The sequence below is a fragment of the Sceloporus occidentalis genome, unplaced genomic scaffold, assembly GCF_023333645.1.
Source record: "Sceloporus occidentalis isolate IW3139 unplaced genomic scaffold, rSceOcc1.0.p SCAF_6, whole genome shotgun sequence".
NCBI lineage: Eukaryota > Metazoa > Chordata > Lepidosauria > Squamata > Phrynosomatidae > Sceloporus > Sceloporus occidentalis.
Window position 1 is genome coordinate 143,698,497 of NW_028316986.1, and position 23,496 is coordinate 143,721,992.

The 23,496-nt window shown below is 42.8% G+C and overlaps 1 protein-coding gene across 1 annotated transcript; it reads left to right on the top strand.

The window, feature by feature from the left end:
- The first annotated feature begins 20,585 nt into the window (after positions 1-20,585).
- On the top strand, positions 20,586-21,917 carry LOC149311486 (transcription factor SOX-11-like). Its single transcript, XM_089528594.1, has one exon. The coding sequence runs from the start codon at positions 20,586-20,588 to the stop codon at positions 21,915-21,917; it is 1,332 nt and encodes a 443-aa protein (XP_089384720.1).
- Positions 21,918-23,496: the final 1,579 nt, after the last annotated feature.

Consider the following 23,496-nt stretch of genomic DNA (forward strand, 5'->3'; position numbering starts at 1 on the left):
TTCTTGAACACTGGGATAGGAGTATACTGTCTGGGAAAGCTGCCAGCAGCTGATAGCAACAAAGCAAACAAAGATAGTGGCAAAGCAAAAGAGCAACCAAAACACAGTGTCTGCAACAAACACAGTCCAGAGTATCAGACAACCAGAAGGCAGAGCATACCAAGGCCTCATTCCCACTTACAGATAAATTGCTGTGCAATCTGAATCTATGGATCGATTCGACATCGTGTCATGGTTTACACTACACTTGCCCTGATTGCATTTTCTGTCATTTTCTGGCATCAAAATAACCCACTTGTGGTTCCCATTTACAAATGAATTGATTCAAAATGATTCTGTTCCAGCTGGCCGAAGAGGAAATTTGAATAGATTCCGATCCGCTTGTGGTTCACACGTGCACAGAATCGATTCATCAAAAAAGAAGTGAAAAAAATCAGTGTTAAAAAGATGTGGGTTAAATGGGTCTGGAGCATGGCCCTGCTCTCAGAATCGCTTCAGCAATTCGGATTAAGTGGGAACCAGGGTCATTTGAACTGGTTCAAACCGATCTGCAATCCGATTTAAAAGGCAGTGGGAATGAGGCCCAGGAGTTCCAAAACCCAGTCCAAGGGTCAGGGATCAAGCATTCAGAGCAGTCAAATCAGTCCTAGAGTTCAGGGTTCCAAGAAGCAGAATTGTCAGTCCAAAGTCCAAAGGTCCAGTTGAGAAGGTCAAGCAGCAAGAGAGTCTCTGATATGTGTGCTTTCACCAGGGAAGTCACCTCTGAGAAATGTTCTGGTGTTCTTCCCAGGCTTTTATCTCCAGCTCTCACTGGTATAGTTGTTCCCTGATTGCTTGGCATTTCATATCAATTCTTTATGAGCACAGCACACCTGCCCTTTCAGACCTCCGCTCACTGAATGAAGGCACAGGTAAGTCTACTTCCTCATTCTCCTCAGTGCCCAAGCTAGCACGAATCTCTGCTGCACTGGTGCCAGGTTCCTGTCTGTCCTCATTGGCAGCAGTCTCTGCTGGCACCAGCACTGAGGAATTGTGGCCAGCCTCCTGGTCATATTCCTGAGTCTGTAAGATGTGAGCAAGACTGTTGATGATAATCGTTGGACATTACCTGGAAGAACTTGTTTAGAAATGTTGGCCTCAGGGTTGAATATGTGTATATTTGTGTTCATGTGTTATTTTGGTAATATGCTTTAGTATCAATATTCATTCTATTGACTTGAACAGATGCCACAGAAAGGTCAAATTGATAGTTACCTGAAGATTGTTTTACCTAAGAACCTGTCTCGCCATCCCACCACTATACACTATTAGTTTGAAAATCTGTTGGTTGTTGAGCAAGGCATACAGGTTTTCATTTTCGGGATTGATAGGGCTCCAAAAATGTGACTTCAAGGTCTCTCAATCATAGATTGCCATAAGACGAAGTTGACTTGACAGCACTTGGCACCAACAAAAGTACTAGCAAAGGTGTTAAAAACAAAACTACAGGAAATTGTAGAGCATGAAAACTTAATTTCTAAACAGAGAAACAGATCTTCTGTACAATTGTGATGGATGGTTCATGTATCAATGAGAACCACTAGAGGTCACATCCTGTAATACCACTAGGGACAAGCTGCTAATTTCCCCCCATGATATCAGGGGATGTTCCTAGGCATCAGGTTTTTGCTCCAGAAATTTCAAGTGCTGACCTACTATCCTTACTTAGACATAAACTCCACTTCACCTAACAAGTGTTATATTGAGGCTAGTTTATACAAAACCTTTGGACATGGATGGGATTGGGGTTGCTCTCATTGCTCCTGGATTACCTAAATGGCTGCTGCCATGTAAGAAACTTTCTTTTCCTCATGCAGGACACAATTTGAATCCCAACTCTTACCTAGTTAAATTAGCAAAGCTAATTATTTCACATATATCTACTTAACTGAAGTAGGCTTCTACAGAACCTGGGGATCCTATATACAAACTAACGACAGCTCATTCTGATAACTGGTTTCTGGTGTGGTTGGCTCTTTCGCTGTACAATTCATCTCCCAGTGTTCAGCCCATCTTTAACAAGCGCATTCCACTTTGCTTGTGCTTCAACTGATTTACAGTTTCTTATGCTGTGGAAATGAAAATTGAATTGGATCTCTGCTGACTTATAAAAATCATTAGTAACCAGGTCTTGTAAGTAAGAGCTGGGCTTAGGCCATGCTGACACAACACAATCAGTTTTCTATGCATAATGATGCCATACCACACCAAGAGTAAAAATGAAATGCTGAGCCTTACAAGGTTTGTTATGTTGTTATGTTGTCCTCACTGCTTAATGGAGCTTTGGGAAAATATCAGCTCTAACAAGTCACAGAATAGCCTATTGACACCAGCTTTTTTCAGGTTTAATGGTAGTAAGATGCAGGATGAGAGAAACTTTATGATTATTTTCTTTCAGCTCTTCAATGTGTGTGTGTGTGTGTTCATAGTTTTAGTTCAGTCATTTAAGTACTTTGCATAGCTTGGATTTTTCACACATATTTGGTTTTGTGTAAAACCTTTAGGAGAATGATTTCAGGAATGAAGAAATTCCCTTTCTTCTTATTCCAAAGAAAAGGTTAGTTGGAGTCATTTTGCATTCCTTTTAGCCTCCTCTGTCTTTCATGTGAATTTATTTTTCTTGGATATGCTTCTAACAGACAAGGCCCACTTGAATTATTTTTCAAGTTTTATCAAACTTTAAAACAAATTTGTCTGCTAATGAGGCATTTGGAACATGAACTTTCCAGTTGCCTGTAACATGCATCTTACCGTTCCTTGCTAGTCTACTCACAGTTTCTTAAGGCCATTTCTCATGATTACTTGAACTCCATGCAACTAGTGGATAGAAAACAAACAAGCCATAACAACTATTGGACACTCTGTAGGGAAAGGACAGAATTTGGAACGCAATGTTTATCTATTTATTGTTTTTTTTAAAAATGTTTTATTTGTCTTCTATTTATTTTTTTAAAAAAAACAGTTAAAAGAAAAAAAATAAAATAAATGCCATAGCAAAATTATCATATCATCACCAATAATCATCCAACTATAAGCACAGTAAAAACATTTCATGGAGTTCTATTGAAGTGATGCTGTTCCATTTGAGCTGTGCAAATATTGTCCTGATTTGGATTATCGGTAAATGATTCCTGGTAGCCGAAAGCAAACTGGAAGTGACAGAGCAGAAGGTGTGGTAACACCAAACCTGTTCTGTCAGTCACAAAAAATGGACAGCCATTGACCCAGAAAGTACTTTGAGTGGGTTTACTAGGAAATGCACTTAAGGAAAGTAATTCTCATAGCTGTATCAGATAATGCTGATGGCAGTTTTCAGTCAGAGCTGGATTTGCAACCATTTGGCTGCTGCATGCTGAGGAAGACTTGGACATGCTGAGAATGCATGATGGATCACACAAATCAGTTTATGGAAACACTATGATGAGACTTCTTGTGAGAATCTGGAGTGCCTTCTGTGAGCTCAGTTAGGTGTTGGATGAGAGAGACATCATCATAAGGCTGGCATGCCCAAGACTGCCTGGGCTTATGGCACCATGGGAGCAGTTTAGGATGGGAAGGCTAAAAAATCCCAGAATTATTAAGAATTTATATATAACATACCCCTCTTAACAGCCTAGCTGCAGCTCTTTGAATCAGCCAAAGTTTCTGAACATTCTTCAAAGGCAGCCCCAGGTAGAGCATGTTACAGTAGTTCAAACAGGATGTAACCAAGGCATGCACCATTGTCACTGTATCTGACATCTCAAGGAATGGGCACAGTTGGCTCCCAAGCTTTCACTGTGCAAAAGCACTCCTGGTCACCGCAGAGACTTGGGCCTCCAGGTTAAAAGCTGAGTTCAGGAGTACCCTCAAACTGTGCACCTGCATCTTCAGGAGGAGTGTAACCCGATCTAACACAGGCTGAATCCCTATTCCCTGATCTGCCTTCTGACTGACCAGGAACACCTGTCTTGTCTGGATTAAGTTTCAATTTGTTTGCCATCAAGCAGTACATTACTGTGAGAAGAGAGTACTCAGTGTGTTTTTTTAATTGAAATTTCAGTTTTTTTAAAACAATAATTTTTTTAAAAATGTATATATTTTAAAAATGTTCTTTAAACACATCACATTTTACCAGATTTTCACTTTAAGCACATGCAACTATGTATATGTAAATACATTTAGGCACTGGTTTAGGAATGTAATGGCAATAGTTGTGACATAAACAAACAGCACAATTAAAATTATATAAAGTGTTGGTTATTACCATTAAAGCCCTACATGGCTTGGGCCTGAGTTACTTGAGGGAACGCCTCTCCCTACACCATCCACCCCACACCCTCAGGACAACAGGGAAGAACCTATTAGATTACCCAAAGGTCTGATTAACAGCTACTTCCAAAAGAGCATACACAGGTATGGCCCCCAGGTTATGGACCAATCTGCCAGAAGAGATCCGCCTCATCTCAACCTTAGATGCCTTTAAGAAGGCACTAAAGATGGATCTCTTCCGGCAGGCATACCCACCAGACCTTCTATAAAGAACTGTAGAAAACCTCATTTCCAGTTCATAACATCATAATCTGACCAATACTTGTTGTTGTTATAATGAAATTTTTATATAGTCTGATGTTTTTATGATATGTATTTTAGATATTTGCCATTGTATGGAGATTTTTCTGGTTGTAATCCCACTTCGATCCACTGGGAGAAGCAGGAAAATACAAATAAACTTTATTATTATTATTATTATATTAATTACAATATCATATACACAGCCTAAATGTAATTACATATACAGTGGGCCCTCTCCTTACGTGGGGAATCCATTCCGGATCCCCCCGCGTAAGGAAAAATCCTCCTATGCTTGAGTCCCATAGGAAATAATGGGGCGTGTGCATATGGTGGCACTGCACGCATGCACCATTGTTGTTCTCCCCGCGTGGCTTCCACGTAAGCTGGAAGCCATGTAAAATGTGTCCACACTGTACATAGTTTTATGTGCTTAAAGTGAAAATCTGGTAAAATGTGATGTGTTTAAAGAACATTTTTAAAAATATATATTTTTTAAAAAATGAAATTTCAATTTAAAAAAAACAACACTGGGTACTCTCCTTTCTTCTCACACTGGGCCTCACCCCACTCACCCCATCTCTTCAGGATTTTAGTGGGACATAGGCCTGATTCTATCCAAAGGCAGATGTCTGAAGAGCAGTGGTGTCACCCCCTCTTAGGGTGTCACTTGGTGCATTGTGAACCCCTGCACAAATATTCCACTGGATGTTTGTAGCATCAGCCTGCCTCTCGCGTCATCCATCTCACAGAAGGCTCTTGGTGAGGAATCTATCTCTCCCAACAAAGATCCTTCACTTTTATTTGATAACAGTATAAGCTCCTGTTTTATGTAAATTGAAGAATAATATTTGCGTATATGGGAACACAATATTACAACACTGTTCAAATATAATCAACAACCACTTTGAACATCACATGAGAAACCATTTAATCAACGCACGTATGACCATGACATTGGGCAGGAGCAATTCAGGGGGCAATTTACCCCCATATGTAGACTGAGCACTGAAGCTGTGGGACACTGGCTTATGGGTTCATAGAGGAGGTCATATTTGAACTGAGGACTTTCAGGTTCACCACACAATCTCTTAGCTCATTAGTCTCCTATTATCAGCTCACAGAGTCTGGTCACAGTGTGCTGCAAGCAGAGATTAGGTACATCACAATCATTGCTTGCAGAACAAACAGCTGTGGATAATTCAAGCAATAGAAAGAAGACAAGTCTGTCCCAAACTGCTGGGCAATTTTTTACCTAATAATAGCACACAGATCAGACAGAAAGAAACTTTTTCTTTACAGGTCAAGGTCTACAGTCCTCCATAATAATCTTCCAAGGATCCTGTGCTGATGACAGTAGGTTATCCTTCCTCTTCGTCCTCCCCTCCTCTTTTTATTGTTCTTTTTTCCTTTCTTCTCGCTCTCAGCATTCCTCAAGATGGGGCGAATGTATCAGGAGATTGTGTTCTTTGTTGCTGTACTTTTCATGGCCTTTTTAAAAATATGACATTCTTCTATCTTGACCTATTTTCTTGCAGTTCCCAGTACCAGCAGCAACATTTTATTCTCACCCTCAAGTAGGTTTCTTTTTCAATTCCCAAAAAAGGGACAAAAAGTATCCTTTGCTTCTTTCTTTTTAAAATAGTTACAGTGCACCAGTGAAATGGCACTTCTACATTATAGCATTTTTAAAAGAAAATCAGAGTTTGCTCTTCAAACCACCTCCCACTTTTTTTTAACCATTAGAAAATCTTTAGTGCAGATTTAAAAAAAAAAAAACTACTAAAACATAACCACCAAAAGAATGGAATGAGTGAACAGGGAGGTGAAAAAAAACTGGTCAAACCTGGCAAACTCTAAAGGACTTATATTTTGAGAAATCATGTTTTCCCTCCTATCATCCTTCTCCTCTCTCCACCACATATTCTTTCTCGTTTCCTACCAGCTGACTGAGGCATCTATTTAAACATCTCTGCTCTTCAGTTTATTCCAGTTGCTGCAAACTGAATTCAAAGTGCAAATGCAGTTTGCACTCAATTCAGTTGAGGGAAGAGGAGAGATGGGGCAGAATCTTTCCCTTCACAGGAAACTCATGCAAAAGCAAACTGCTGCAGCCTCTTCTAGCTTGTGTGCTCTCCCTCATTAATAATTTTTGCCATCTTGGCCAAACTTTGATGTTTCTTGGCCACATATGTATCCCAGTTTTCATCTGAGAAATGTTCATCTTGGAACAGGTACATACAAGGCATCTGTGGAAACCCCCATTAGCTCCAGAAACCAGTCACTTCTTTTGTATTGGAAAGCAACTTCCTGACATGGAGGTCTGCAGCCGCCTCTTTTCGCCCCAGATCAAGGCCATGCCAACCACACGCTGCAGCCCCAATCCGGCCTTTAGAGGATGCAAAAAGGAGCAGCAAAACGCAGTTCCTTCTTGCGCCCTCTAAAGAGTGCCCTAACCACTGCAGCACGGAGTGATGACGCCCCTTTGGTGCTGCATTGTGTAGATGGTGTGTCATCATGGTGCGTATCATGGAAATGGACGTGTGTGAGAATGGCACCCTGGGGGAGGAGTCATGGCATCGAGTGTGTGGACGCTCAGCCGTGACTCCGCCCACAGGCCAGTTTTTCGGGCTGGTCTGTAGAGCTTCATAGTGAATCTTATTTTGTAAAATAAATAAATAAATATGGAAGGATGGATGGATGGATGGATGGATGGATGGATGGATATTACCAACTAAGCATGATATCACTGTAGTTTAAACACATTTCCATTCGTTTTGCAATTCAATTTAGCAACCATTGTAAATGACAGACCCACCCCTTTCAGAAGAGTGCTTCTGCCTTTTCAGAAACTTGGCATGGCATGGCATGACTCCAGATTTATTATCTCATTTATTTCCATATACAATGAGCTCAGTTTGCAAGTATATTTCTAAACTTACAGCTGCATAAACTTTAATTGAGCTTTCATAGTCATGCTGGATTCCTTCCATTTCATGCCTCACTCCCTGTAATAAATGTGGTCCAGGCCATATGAGGATCCCCAGCAACACAAACCAGGGCAATTTGTAGCCATCCATGGATTCTGTGCTGGTACCACATCTAGGAGGTTACCACAGGTGTAATGAAAGAATCATGTGGACCATGAAACAGTTGTTCCTACTGGTTAAGATGAAGAACACAGAAAGCACTCAGCTTGACTTCAGAAACTGGACTGAATAAACAAGATTTGCTGAGGGAAAACAGAATACTTTCAGGTGTGATATCACTCACTCAGAGGAGTGATATCACCAGTATATAACTTCACGTCTGTATCTTTTTTGTGTCATGTGTCGAAGCCTAAAGGATAGCGCGGTGGGGGAAGCGATCTAAAACATTCCATTTTAAAAAGCAGAGGTTGGAATTCATAGTTGCAATTATGAATGTGTAACCTAGAGTTACATGTTACATAATTCATATTCATTATCCCTATGTATGCAATACTGTAGACAATACATAGGGATTATGAACGTCCCTCATACTCGCTTACTGGGCAGCAATCACTGCAAGCGAACAGGAATCTGTTCACCCACTCATCAGGACACAGCAGACTGATGTTTCCACAAACACCCTAATTGTGGTAGGGATCCTCCTTCTGTCACAGCAGAGATTGATCCCAGAAGGGCAGAAACATCAGTCTGCCTTGCCCTGATTGACAAGAGAACAGACCCCTGTAGCTTGTAGCAATTGATACCTGGTAAATCAGGATTAGAGGGGGTGGTCAGTCCCATCCAACAACAGAGAACTGAAAAAGGAGCAATCTTGCGCTCCTTAGGAAGGGACCATTTCGTATTTTATTGTAATGTATTTTTACTGTTGTAACGTGCCCGGATTCTGAGTGATTGGGTGTGCTATAAATAAATTTATTATTATTATTATTATTATTATTATTATTATTATTATTATTTCAAACTGATTTGTTAGGTCCTTACCGCATTGCCCCCGGGGACGTGATGAAAGGGAGCAGGATGAGAACTGAATGGATGCTATCACCCATTCTACCACACAGTAGAACACTGCCGCTGATGCCAGAAGTTCCCATTGCATTCTGGAACCATCCCAGAGGAGGCAATTTTCAGGAACGCTTCAGTTCCTGAAAATTGCTTCCTCTGGGACAGATCCAGAATGCAATGGGAACTTGCGGTGGTGGTGTTTTGCTGTTCGGTAGAATGGGTGATAGCACCCTTTCTGTTCTCATCCCACTCCCTTTCATCATGCCCCCATCATGTCCTTGGGGGCAATGCGGTAAGGTCCTTAGTTACAGCATAGAGAATGATGTTCCTTGACAGCACGGATCCAAATGGATCCTGCCTTCTTTCCCAATGAGCACAGACCTTCTTTCCCAAAGAGGGCTACATTGTATCTTTCCCCTGCGTATCCTCACAACATCCCTGTGAGGCTGAGAGATAGTGTCTTGACCACTGTGTTTCATGGCTCCGTGGGGACCAGTGTGCCAAGTCCAGGTCTGTAGTCCAGTACTCCAACCAAAGTAACATGAGTATTCCAAATTGTTACGAAAGATCACCAAGCTTCAAAGAAAGGGCAAATTTATCAACCCCCTCCAAGCCTTAGTAAAATTACTGTTCCATAGTTATTGAGATGTGATACTTTAACAGGTAACTATAGCACTACATCTTAAGAACTATGGGGACAGAACTTGTAATCCTACCCAGATTTATACATCTTGGTTTGCAAATGAGTATCTCAGTTGGGAGTAAGGTGACATGATGACACCTGAATAGTTATCTGGTTCTGACATTTATATAAGCACTTCTATATTGTTTGAAAACATTTCCCCATATGGCCAATGCTGATATGTGTGTTTATATGGCTATCGGATAATTTACAAAACTTTAAAGTGAGTAATGAAAAAATAGTTAAAGATTTTATGTAATGTGGCTCAATCATTTATCTTAATGGATATTGCAATCAAGAAATCAGAAAAAGACTAGGATTTGGAAGAGTAGCTATGAGTAGCCAGTTGGTGCATTCCAGAAACAGAGCCTTTTCAAAACTAGCCCCATAACCCTTGAATTTCCTCTTCTGAGGAATACATACAGCTCCCCTAGTTATGTTTTGCTCAGTGCTTTTTATTCAGGTGTGTGCGTGTATGTGTGCACACACATGAGCGCCTAAACATTTGTTCAAATTTATAGGAATAGCAGTAACATTTAAATGTGACATATTAAGTAACCAAGATCTGCTGACCAGGAACAAGTGAGGACAGGAAACTGATCCTCCCCTCTCCATTTCCACCAAGGTCTGACAGATCACTCTGAAATGAGTGAATGCAGACACATGCTTACTGTCAATACTCATCAAAACTCAATAGTCCAGCATACTCAAGCAGGTCTATAAATCTGTGAGTCAAGGTTTTTAAAGCCTTCCCAGTCCTGTCACTTAAAAGTGACATCAGTCACTAACTGCATGACCACAAAGCATTGTGTTGTCATCTCATAAGAATAATTAACAAATATGACACAAATAAAGCACATCCATTTGCAAACTCACAGTAAAAATTCATTTAGGTTTTACCCTATTCTTTCAGTTTAACTATTTTTCATGTTTTCCTATCACCAACAGCTTAGTCTGCAATTGAAAGGCATTTGTAAATGCACTGAAAGTTGTGGTTTTATCCAACTTCCAAATGCATTTAGTATTTAATCAGATCAAAAATTAAAACTAAAATTTGAATATTGTACTGGATGTTTAGTCCACACAAATACTACCAATTAAAAACTCTTAAAAGTTGTTTGTATAAAGAACTAATATATTGAATTGTTGAAGCCATTCATAACTAAGCAGTTACAGGGTGATGCTTAGGGTCCTGGAGCATCCTACCAACACTACTTAGGTTGCATCAACACTGCAAAATTAATGCCACTTGACACCACTTTAACTGCCATGACTCCATGCTGGGATTTGGAGTTTTGGAAAAACTTTAGCCCTTCTCTGTGAGAGGTCTGGTGCCACAACAAACTACAAATCCCAGGATTCCATACTATGGGGCCCTGACCGTTAAAGCAGTTTCAAATTGCATTAATTCTTAGTTATGCATGGCTTCAACATCTTAGTATATTCATTCTTCTTAAAAGAAACTTTTCAAGCTCTACAACAGTTTGATTACAAATAATTTGCAATTTCCAATAAGAATTACCATTACATAAATATTTGGTCTCCTCCATCATCATCATCATCATCATCATCATCATCATCATCATCATCTCTTTTGTTCATCAAATTTGTACTTGCAGCCCAAAGGTTAAACATTTCCTTCTGTCTAGTTTTAATTTTTTCCCTATTTTGAATAAACAGAAAGAAATGCTCAGTTGCTTGTATTTCTCAGAACACTGAATTCACAGGCTCTTGTATATTTCATAAAGTCTCTGTAGAACAGGTTAAAGATAGAGTTGCATAATTAAATTTTTAATTTTGACAAACACCCTGGGTGTCTGTATCATGCCTTGTGGCGGTTATATTAACCTCTTGCCAGCTTGACAATAAAATTATATAATATTGCATAGCAGGCAATTTGTGATCCCAAACTCAATTATATTGGCATGTTTTTGCTTTAGTGGAGCACATTTGGTGGCTGGGGGCGGGGAGACATTTATGACTGCAGACATTGTGGGGTTCAACATTTTCCTTTTTCTCCCATATTGACAACATTCTCTTACTCATTTCTCCCCCTGAGAATCCAGATGACATTTCTAACAAACCATTAAAATTCTCATTCTCTCTCTCCCCCTCAGGTGTCATTCTGTATGTGTCTCCCCCTCCCTCAGCATTTCTACTTTTATGGTATTTTTGGTCCTTTCTCTGCAATCACAACACAACCCATTTGAGGCCTAAACTGACATACTCCTAGTGTCTCAACTGTTTTGAAGGTTTTGTCTGAAAGATATTTGCTGCTGGTGTTTAATCTGACCTTTGTCCATTTTCTGCACACTTTACCACCATTACCTGCTTTATAATATAGTTCTTCAGCAGTTTATAGAGGTGAAACTGCTGGAATCCCACTATATTCTCAAGGCATACATGGAGGAATTACCATGGAGTGTATCTATTTTCACTATGTTTGTGTATGTGCCTCCAAGTTGCCTGTCAATTTATAGCAACCCCATGGATTTTTTTTTTTTTAATTTTCTTAGGCAAGGAAGACTCGGAGGTGGTTTTGCCTCTGAAATGTAGTCTACAGCACCTGGGTGGTCTCCCAACTGAGTAGTAACCAGGGCTGACGCGGTTTAGCTTCCAGGATTAAATGGAATCTGGTGCCTTTAGAGTCTAGATAAGGGAAGTAATAGTACCACTCTATTCAACTTTGGTCACTCCTCACCTGGAATATTCTGGGCACTACAACTCAAGAAGGATGTTGACAAGCTGGAGTGTGTCCACAGTAAGACAATCAAAATGGTGAAAAGTCTGGAAACCAACAAACCCTATGTGGAGTGGTTTAGGGAGCTGGGTATGCTTAGCCTGGGGAAAAGAAGGTTAAGACATGATAGTTATGTTTAAATATTTGAAGGGATGTCATATGAAGGGAGGAGAAAACTGGTTTTCTGCTGCTCCAGAGATTTGGGCCCAATGCAGATGGGCAGAAAGAAGCGCCGAGACGCCACCCCTTTCTGCCCCACACAGAGGCTGCAGCAACTAAATGCCGCTGCCTCTGGGGGCCCTATAAAGAACCCGCTCCTGGCAGGTTCTTCTTAGGGCGTGCACACAGCGCCATTGGCACCCTCGTGCACAACACTGACATCTGTGCGGTGCCATGCCTTTTGGAGGTGGCACTGTACGTACGTCGTCATGGCAGCCCGTGTGGATGGGGGCGAGCCATGAAGGCGCCAGGGGGGCAATGATAGGGCTCGGGAGCATGTGAACACTCCGCATTTCTGAGCCCTAAAATTAGCCCCTTTTGCCCGTCTGTATTGGGTCTAGGACACAGAATAATGGATTCACACTATAGATTCCAACTCAATATTAGGAGAAACTTCCTGACAGTAAGAGCTGTTTGACAGTGGTACACACTTCCTCAGAGAGTGGTGGAGTCTCCTTCTTTGGAAGTTTTTAAACAGAGACTGGATGGCCATCTGTCAGGAGTGCTTTGATTGTGTTTTCCTGCATGGCAGAATGGGGTTGGGCAGGATGGCCCTTGGGGTCTCTTCCAACTCTATCATTCTAAATTTCTATGAGTCTGTGATTACCAACATAGATTTTACTGTTAATATGCCTTCATGCTGACTTCGGCTTATGATGACCTTATCTCACAAGGGGTTTATTTAGCGAAAAGGTTTGCCATTATCTGGATCTGAATATAGCCCATAGCACCAGGAAATCTGGCACATACTAAACAGACCTTACTATGTAGTAACCTAATTTGTTATTGTATATCTTTAAGTTGTTTCTGACTTGTGGCAACCCTATGATAAGACAACTATAGATTTATTTCATATTAAAATACATGAAAATGCTTCAGTTGCATGAAATAAGCCAGAAATCCAAAGAAAATGCAATCCTGCTTCAGGGATATTTGGACTGCCACCACCACATATAAAGTGATTTGTGTCCAAAGCAAAATGGGCACTGATTGGCATATTTCCTTCACTTGAGCCCCAGTCCTGCTCTGTCTTGTAGCAAGAATGGAACTGGTAAAAAATCTTTAGGATTCTGTAAAATAGATTGTTATTAGTATTTTTGAAGTTCACTAATTTTACAATGGATGTCAAAAACATAAGACTAGTAATGATACTACTTAAAAGGGCTAAACATATGCAACATAGTCTTATGTCCTCTTCCAGACCACCAGGCCCAAGTAGTTTGTACTCACTGGCACTTTCCGTTAGCTACCCCAGCTGTTCTGAGATCTGCTGCTGCTGCTACCAGTTGATGGGGAAACTGCAAGAGCTGCTGAAGATCTCCACCTGTTGAAGAAAACAATCCCCACGGCATAAAACCACAATGATAAGTTAGGCTTTGCAGTGGAATAGAAAGGAAGAATCATCTGCCTGAAAGGAGGGAGAGGCAGCCTCTGAGGTCTTTACAAGGCCAGCCATCACTATATAGAATAAGGAGATTGTCTTGGGTTTCAAATGTTGGGTGTCATGGAAACACAGAAAACCCTTAGCTATTTAATTTGATGATTATTTTCTGTGAGAGCTAACATAGTGAGTAGTTTGAGTGCTGGATTATGTCCCCACTCAGCCATGAAAATCCACTGGGTGAGGCAAGCCACAGTCTCTCAGCCTCAAAGCAGGGAAATACAGCAAATCCCCTCTGAAGAAACTAGCCAGGAAAACACTGTGATAGGATTGCCTTAGGATTGCCATAAGTGAGAAATGTTGTGAAGGCAAATAACACCACTCTGTACTTTGTACTGCCAGAGATGGAAAAAGAAGCTTGTGATAGATTTTGTTTCATCTGCAAAAAACAAAAACAAAATAATATCAAATATATATTAAAATTCTTGACCTGGGTGGATAATGGGCACCATTTTTTCTTTTCTTTTGGTATACCAAAATATCTGCCCTTGCTCTGTTATAAAGATGCTGCATTATTTTTGCAATGTTGTTGCAGCCCAAATGGTGTGTTTGTGTGTGCATGGCTACCTTCACATGGCTATTTTAAATAATAAGCATAATTTTACTGAATACAACTGAAGTTGTTGCAGGGATCTAATAACTATACTCTCCAGCATATAAAAGCTTGCAATTCTAAAGTATTTATTTATTTATCTAATATTTATTTATTTATTTAGAATATTTATACCCCATTTTCCAGCCAAAAGGCTCTCAGAGTGGCTTAGAAATTGTTAATTAGACATTTCTCTGCCCTCAGGCTTACAATGCCTTGGAGTGAGAGGAAAGAAATCAATGAAAATCTTCAAATGCAATTTTAAAAGCAATTAAAATAATCACAAATAAAGCAATATAATATTATTTTTTAAAATACAAAACTTAAAAATAAATAAATAAAACACATACCCCAATAAGAAAGCCTCCCCAGCATAGGCGGGTTACAAACCGCCATTTTGTCCGTATTGAATACGTATTAGGGTTAGGAAGGGGCGGTGCTTCCACACCCCCCTAACCCTAGTACGTAGTCAAGACGGACAAAATGGCGGCGCCCCTTCCACATGGCGCCATTGGCGTCTCGCGGCGTCATAACCGCGCCGCAGGAAGAAGCTCCATTTTGGAGCTTCTTTTTTGCTCCATGAGGGAGTCGCGTGGTTTGGCTGCTGCGGCTCCCTCGCGGAGCAAACAGCAGCACCGGCAGACCGCCGCAATGTGGCGGTCTGTAACGCTCCATAGTTACATATTAAAAGGCTGTTGAAAAAAAAAAAAGGATTTTGCCTGCTTGCAAAAGCTGAGCCTTCCATGGAAGGAAGTTCAAGAGGGTGGGAGCAGCCACTGAGAAGTCTGTCTGTCGTGTCCAAGTGAGCTTGGGTTGGTGGTGGGATTGAGAAAATGCCTTCTCCTGAAGATCTTAGTGTTCTGAGAGGTTTGATTGGGGAGATATAGTCTAATAAACTATTAACAAACCAAATCTTAACTGCCCAATACACTTCCCACACCTTCCTCTCTCTCTCAGTTCATAACTCCTCTCCCTCTCCCAGTGAATCTACATTACACCATTATAGAAATTTTATACCATTTTAACTATCATAGTTCCATTTTTAGGAATTCTGAGCACTGTAGCAGACTACAGTACATAGAACTTTCTACTAAAGAACTCTAGTCCAGCAACTATATCACCCAGAGCTCTAGCAGAGAACTCTGCATACCACACCAAACTACAAATCTTGAACTTTCCAAGGATAGAAATATGGCAGTTAGTATCAAAATGGTGTGATCATGCAATGTGATGATGTGTGTTTGCATGTGTGTTAGATCCACTCCAGGGGAAGGATCATGAGGTGTTTTTTTTTTGGGGGGGGGGGGGTAGGAGAGAGAGACACTACGATAGGAACGTTTCTCAAGCCAGACAAGTGTTCACTTAGGAATCTTTTCTGTGATATTAGCCTTGACAAAAAGCCTATAGAGACTATAATCTTATACATATTCACTTGCATGTGAGCCAAATTAAAGTCAATGGCGTTAACTTCTAACTTGCATAAAATTGCAAAAGTTTAATAATGAAGGCTTACCCTTTCGTCAGTATGCATTCAGTACAAACTCATAGAGCTTTTTTTTCTGTCTCTCTCTTCCAAAAGTTGACTACTATGCATTTGCATTATGATCACTGCATGTTATTTATTTTCTTTTATTTATTCTGTCTATTGAGGTCTGATTTCAAAATACCATTTTTGCAGAAGGGTGCCTGAAAATAAATGTCATGACATTCTCATTAACTTTGCTGTGACATTGGAATGACACACTTTGTGATGTGGTTGTGTTCGTATATCCAATCCTAATTAAGTATGCATGTGCTGGTGCAGAAAGCCTTAAGATGAGGCCATATATCTTAATTTTCCAAAGTGTCATTATGCCCTGATCCTATAAGCACGTCTGCATTCAAAGCACTTTGAGCACCTCTGAGACTCTCTTTGCGGAAATGTCTGAACTGAAATCCAGCCAAGGTACCTTTTACATTTTAATTACAAATGTGGGAGATCCAAACTATAGATTGAAGTGTTTACAGTAGAGCTGTGGTTTGTGGAATTTGCACAGATGAACCCATCAGCATGGCACACCCTCTTCCAAACATGTTTTTGTTGGCACTGCCAGCAGTCCCACTCAACCATCCCAGAGTAATTTCAGAAATATTGGCCTGTTACAGACAGCCAAAATAAAGCTGCTTCGAGTCACAGTGGAGGTATGGTGTTTCAATGATGCATGCGTCCTGAGTCCAGAAGTCGCACCAAAGCCACGCTCCAGCCTGGAGTGTGGCTTTGGTGCGGCTTATGGACTCTTAGGACGCATGTATCATTGAAATACCATACCTCCACTGTGACTCGAAGCAGCTTTATTTTGGCTGTCTGTAACAGGCCATTGCCTCTTGTCTAAGAACTACTAAAATCAGTGTTCGGATACCCTGAGAATGCTTTTTATTTGTCATAAAGGATGCCACTTTTTACTGTTCTGAGTTCTCACTCAAGTGAAAGGATGTTATGAGACCAGACTGGAATTAGCAAAACCAAGTACAATGGGCCCTTGTTATCTGCTGGGGTTTGGTTCCAGGATCCTCATGGATACCAAAATCAGTGGATGCTCAAGTCCTGTTATATGCAATGGGGTAGTAAAATTGTAATGAAAAGGGAGTATATTTTTTATCTTGCTAATGGTTTCCCCCCCACACACCCCTGGACTTCAACAATCTCCCAGTAACCACATGGCTAGGAGGAGGAGGGACCTGCCGACATGAATACCCCTCCATACCATCTGAAATAAGAACAACAACCACAATATGACCAACTGTAGGGAAATGACTAACATCATCCTATTTTTTTTTCTCCTCCATTTTTAACATGTTTGTCTGATTGAGAAGTCAGTGGAGCTTCGAAAGCTTGCAACATGCATATTGTGCATTTTGATTGTCCCCATAAAGGTATCACTGCTTGGAAGAATTTGAATGTTATTGTAGTTTGCTATAAGGCTGACAGGGTTATCCCAGATATGTTTTCTGTGATGCAAAGGGGTAGTAAGAATACATTAAGGGGGTGTGGAGGAAAACTGGACAAACTAATGAAAAAGAACCAGGTATGGAAACGTGACTGTAGAGTAATATTGCAGAAACAGTCATTCTGGCTCAGAATCAATATTCTCAGTCAGGGACATCAGTAGGGGAATGGGGGTGATACCCCTGCTTCCCAAACACCTGCCTTTTGCCAGAAATGGGCTGTGGGATTTGCCTGCATCCCTTTAAAACACTGAGATGGTGTGAGTGGGGTGAGACTCAGTGGGAGGAGAAAGGAGAGGCCCCAAGTTTTTTTTAAATTAAATTAAAAAATTAAAAATTAATCACATATATATATATATATATATATATATAATTTTGAAAAAAATCACATCTTACCAAATTTTCACTTTGACCACATGATACTCTATACATGTAAATGCATTTAGGCTGTGGTATGGTATTGCCATTTAAAGGTGTCCAGTTTTGCTAGTTCTTACATCTCAATGATTCCCATTACATTCAGGGAGGTAGGGGAATTATGATGTATGAGTAACATTAGTAGAAAGAACCGCATAACTAAGGATACTGTACGGTGTGGTGTGAGAGGAGGTCAGTAGGGTGAGGTGATATCATGACTTCCTGCACCGGGTGATGCCAACCCTAGTGATGCCACTGACTCAGTGAATGCCTGTTAAAACGAAAAGGGGAAGAAAAGCTATAAAGGAAAAAAAATACAGTCGCACCCTTGAAAATCCATGGAGGGCAAGCGTCACTATTTTCAATGGGGCACATGCTCGGTGTGTGTTCCCATTCAAACCTATAAGGCTTGAATACGCGTGGGCCTCTATTTTCCTGGGGTCTGGAACGGATCCCCTGCAAAAATGGGGGGCCAACTGTATTCTTTAAAAGAAATTAAACATCACCTCTTACCAAATGTTCATTTTAACCACAAGAAACTACGAATCTTATCCCATGGTGTCTTAATTTGGCTTACCTCTATCCAGTTTAAACCTGAATTTGGGCGGCATCCTGATATTATCAGACAGTTTTTGCTGCCTGAAAATATAGGGTCCATCCTTGTTTCAAGGAGCACTCTGCTGGCCATTTTCTCCCAGATTTGGAGCTGCTCTGGAAGCAGGGATGGACCCAGTACGTATTCGGGTGGCAAAGATGGTGGCAAAAACCGTCCATAATCAAGAAGCTGCCTGAATTAAGATTTAATGCAGACAGAGCTAAACTGAATTAAAATGCCATGGAATAAGATCCTCGTAGTAAATACATCCAGGCTGTGCGTATGATATTGTAATTTAAAGGGTACAATTTAAAATTTGGCTTGTTGTTGATAGTCACAAATGTCATCTGGGGGTATGCTGGCATTACGGCTTATGAGGAACATTAGTCATATACATATATATATATACATACATATACACACACACATACAAACAATTCTGAGGAGTAAGTGGTATGAAGTGGTATATAAATGAAGCTGCTGTTGGTATTGCTATTCTGTCCAATGTGGTATGGGTGAGCGGCTGCATCCACACTGGAGAAATAACCTGGTTTGGCACTGCTTTAACTTGTTGTCTGGTTCTTTGCTATGGAATTCTGGGAGTTGGAGTTTGTTGTGGGCCCCAGGGCCCCACAACAAACTCCAACTCCCAGAATTCCATAGCCAAGAGCCACAAAAGAGCCAAAGAGGTGCCAAACCGGGTTATTCCTCCAGTGTGGATGCAGCCCAAGCCATCCTCTCTGCCTTGCCCAGAGCGCCCTCCGTCTGCCAGAGGCTCGCGGTACCAAAGCGCCACCTACAGCTGTCGGAGGCAATAAAATGAAGAAGAAACTAAACATAACCATGAAAAGGGGGGACCGGGCGAGAAAGGCCTCAGCCCCCTTCCCCCCCCCCCAAGAGGCAGGGAAAGCCTCCCTCCTCTGACTCCAGGAGGACGTCTCGAAAAGGGGTAAGGAAAGCTCCTGGAAAGGCCAAGCCAGGCTCCTTAGCCCTGGCCAAGAACGGAGAGAAAGGGAGGGCACTGACCCAAATAAGAGCCGGAAAGCCCTCGCACAGAACGAGCCCCTCAGGCTCCTTTGAGCCCCGTTCAACGAAAAGCAAGGGAACGAGCCCAGAAAGCAACGAAAAAGAGGAAGCTCCAAACCATTCCTACTAGAGAGGTATAAACCCAGGCTTCTTAGCCCTGCTCCAAAAAAAGGAGGGCGGGTCCGGAAAAATGGAGGACAGTGCCCCAATTTAAAACAACAACAACAACCACACACACACACACACACACACAAAACCCCTCCTCAAAAGCACTCATGGAAACGAGTAAGGCTTTTAAAGCTTCCCAGCGATGCTCCAAACGGAGGGCCTTCAAAAAGAGAACGAGGCCATAAAAAAAACCCCAATAATAACCATCTCAAAACCACTCTTAGAGAATGAGAAACCCAGGCTTCTTAGCCCTGCTCCAAAATAAAAAGGAGGAGGAGGAAGATGCGTCCAGAAAAACGGAGGATACTGCCTCGACTGAAAGCAAACAACAAACAAACAAAAACAAAACCCCTCCAAACCAAACGAATGAGGAGGCTTTTTAAAGCTGATTCCAAGCGAGGCTCCAGACGGAGGAGGAGGAGGAGGAGGGCATTGTGGAAACCCTCTCCTGTGGGCAGAAGGCTTGCAAATGGAGGACCAGCACCCCACCCCACCCGCCTCTGGTCACCCTGGGACTCCCTCCCTCCAAGGCAGAGGAGGAGGAGGAGGAGGAGGAGGAAAAGCCAACGGGGGACCTGCTGCAGCGCGAGCCACAGAAGAAGATGCTAGGGCGCGCGCGCGCCTGGAAAGGATGGCGGGATGGAGCCCTGAGCGCGCGCTGCTGCTGCCAGCCCCAGTCGGAGCCCAGGAGAAGGGGGTGTGTCAGCAGCCATGTGGGGGAAGCAGAGAGAGAAAGACTGAGAGAGGGATGGATGGGTGGGTTGGAGGGAGGGAGGGAGGGAGGGAAGGCGGGGCCAAGGGGCGGAGTTGCAGCCTCCCCATTGGCTGGCCCTGGGAGTGATGTCACCCCTCCGAGCCCCTGATAACTACTTGGCCGGGGAGCCCGCAACTTTTGCAGAAGGGGGAGTGAGCGACGTCTCTGCGGGTCCAGCCGGCGGCTGCTGGGGCTGGGGCTGCGAGGGGAGGGGAAAGAGCCGGAGCGAGCCCTGGTCGTGTCGGGGGAAGGGGGCACCAGCAGCCAAGACCCCCGAGGCGCTTGCACCTGCCCAGCTTGGGAGCAAGGAGGAGCCCAGCTGGAACAGCCAAGCCAGAGCTCGAGCAAGCGCCCGTCCCACCCCCGCCCCCCGCCGCCCCCATCATGGTCCAGCAAGCGGAGAGCCCCGAGGCGGAGAGCAACCTTCCCCGGGAGGCGATGGACACGGAGGAAGGGGAGTTTATGGCCTGCAGCCCGGTGGCGCTGGACGAGAGCGACCCGGACTGGTGCAAGACGGCCTCGGGCCACATCAAGCGGCCCATGAACGCCTTCATGGTGTGGTCCAAGATCGAGCGGCGCAAGATCATGGAGCAGTCGCCGGACATGCACAACGCGGAGATCTCCAAGCGCCTGGGCAAGCGCTGGAAGATGCTCAAGGACAGCGAGAAGATCCCCTTCATCCGCGAGGCCGAGCGGCTGCGGCTCAAACACATGGCCGACTACCCGGACTACAAGTACCGGCCGAGGAAAAAACCCAAAATAGACCCTTCGGCCAAGCCCAGTGCCAACCACAGCCCCGAGAAGAACCCCTCGCCCGGCAATGGCAGCAGCAGCAGCAGCAGCAAGAGCTCCAAAGGCTCCTCCAAGAAATGTAGCAAAGGGAAATCCTCCTCCTCCTCCTCCTCCTCTCCTTCCAAGGCCGGGACGAAGCTGGCCCCTCACCCGGGGGACTTGGCGGGAGAGGACTACCCCCAATTCGGGGCTCTGAAAGTGGGCAGCAAGACCATCAAGTGCGTCTTCATGGAGGAGGAGGACGAGGAGGAGGAGGACGAGGAGGACGACCTCCAGCTGAGGATCAAGCAAGAGGAGGAGGAGGAGGAGGACGACGAGGACCACCACCACCATCATCACCACCACCAACAGCAGCAGCAGCAGCTGAGGCGGTACAACGTGGCCAAAGTCCCCGCCAGCCCCACCTTGAGCTCCTCGGCGGAGTCCACCGAAGGGGCCAGCCTCTATGAGGAGGTCAGAGGAGGAGGAGGAGGAGGGGGTGGTAGTAGTAGTAGTACCCCTCACGGTGGTGGTGCCGCCAACGCCAGCAGACTCTACTACGGCTTGAAGGGCATGCCCAAGAGTGCCAGCCACCAGCAACAGCAGCAGCAAGCAAGCAGCCTGTCCCCGGCTTCCTCCAGGTCCATCTCCACCTCTTCCTCCTCCTCCTCCTCCTCCTCCTCTGGCGAAGAGGCAGATGACCTGATGTTTGATTTGAGCTTGAATTTCTCGCAGCACCACCCTCAGTCGGCTTCGGAGCTGGGGGTGAGCTCGGCTTCGGGGAACCTCTCCCTCTCCCTGGTGGATAAGGATTTGGATTCCTTCAGCGAAGGCAGCCTGGGCTCCCACTTCGAGTTCCCCGACTATTGCACCCCGGAGTTGAGCGAGATGATCGCCGGCGACTGGCTGGAGGCCAACTTTTCCGACTTGGTTTTCACTTATTGAGAAGAAGAAAGGGAGAGGAGGAGGGAAGGATGGAGGGATGGATGGATGGATGTGGGTGGGAAGGGAGGGGAGGCAGCGATGGAGAACCGAGAAAGAAGAGAACCGAGAGAGAGAGAGAGAGAAAGATCAGATGAACGGTGGGGGGGGGGGGGAGAAAATAAAAAGGAGGAAAAAATAGCCCGGTAAAAGGAAAGATGATGCTCTGATCCGCTTAAACGTGGTGGAGTTTTGAAGTGAGGATCAAAAAAAGAGAGCAAGAAATGTATTTGAGGGTTTTATTTTTCCCTCTCCCCCTTTTCTTTTGAACGTCTTGAAGTTAGTTCCAAACCAAGTCCGGAGTTGTGATTTTATTTTACGGTTATTATGATCGTTGTTGTCGTTGTTACTATTATTTCCCCCCCTCACCTTCTGATTCGGTGAGTTGTTTTATTTTTTATTATTATTTTTTAATTTTTTTCCCTTTTAAAATTGGAGATCACAACTAGCAAAAAGAAAGCAAAGCAAGCAAGGAGGAAAAACAACAACAGCAACAAAGGCAAAAATGGGAGGACTGGGGGTTTTTCAACGATCCAAGAAGGCGCTTTTTTTCGGTCTTGGGATTGAAGTCTGGAAGAGGATGGTCTGCAGAAAACAAGAAGAAGAAGAAGGAAAAAGGAAAAGGAAGGCTTTTTTGGCAGCACAACTGTTAACTCAAGGGGGTTTGTGGATTTTTTCTCTCTCTTTTTAATTTTTGGTTTGTTCCTTTCTCCTTCGCAAAGGTTTTAAAAAGGACCGTTCTTTTAAGACAAAATTATTTTTTCCTCATATATATATATATATATATATATATATGGGACCATTGCAACTGTTTTTGTTTGGAGGGAGAAAAAACTGATGTCTTCTATGCATCCGATTCTTAAAGCTGCAGGGAGCTTGAAAATAACATAAAATAAAAATAAAAAATGCAGACTGTACAAAAACGCTTACAACACACACACACAAAGGAGCAAAAAACAAAAACTGTGAACTGACCAGATCCAGAGTTTACTTTTCAGATCAAATGGTTTATGGTTTTACAAATGTGATTTCTACTTGCCAACTGTTTTTTCTTTTTTCCTTTTGTAACTCGTTCCCTTATACCTCCTTGATCGAATACCAGACAGCCTAGACCTCAGTACACAAAGGTATTGAAACAATTTTTGATACATGACAGACCTCAGTCTTTTTTAAAAATTAATATATTTTCAGGCGTATTTTTGTACAGTGAAAGGGAACATTCTTGCTGTGTTTTTTCAGTGAGACTTTTCAGGCACTTCTTCCCTTTTTTAAGTTTTAATTTTTTTTAATTATTGTTTTATTTTTTCCCCTCTGTTTTTAGCATGCAAGTTATTATATATGGGTACGTTTTAATGTCCTGGTTTTAAAAGGATTTAAAAATAAAAAGAAAAATAAGAATCCTTGCATCTAAAGGCCTTGTGGTTTAAAAGAAGAGAAAAAAGAAAGAAACATAACACTTCTTCTTCTTCTTTTCTTTTTTGTTTTTTGTACAGTTCTATAGTTCAGATTTGTTCAATATTTGTAGGTAAAGATTTATTGAAAA

Excerpts from the sequence above, each read along its gene's own strand:
- LOC149311486 (XM_089528594.1), top strand. The coding sequence starts at position 20,586 with ATGGTCCAGCAAGCGGAGAGCCCCGAGGCGGAGAGCAACCTTCCCCGG.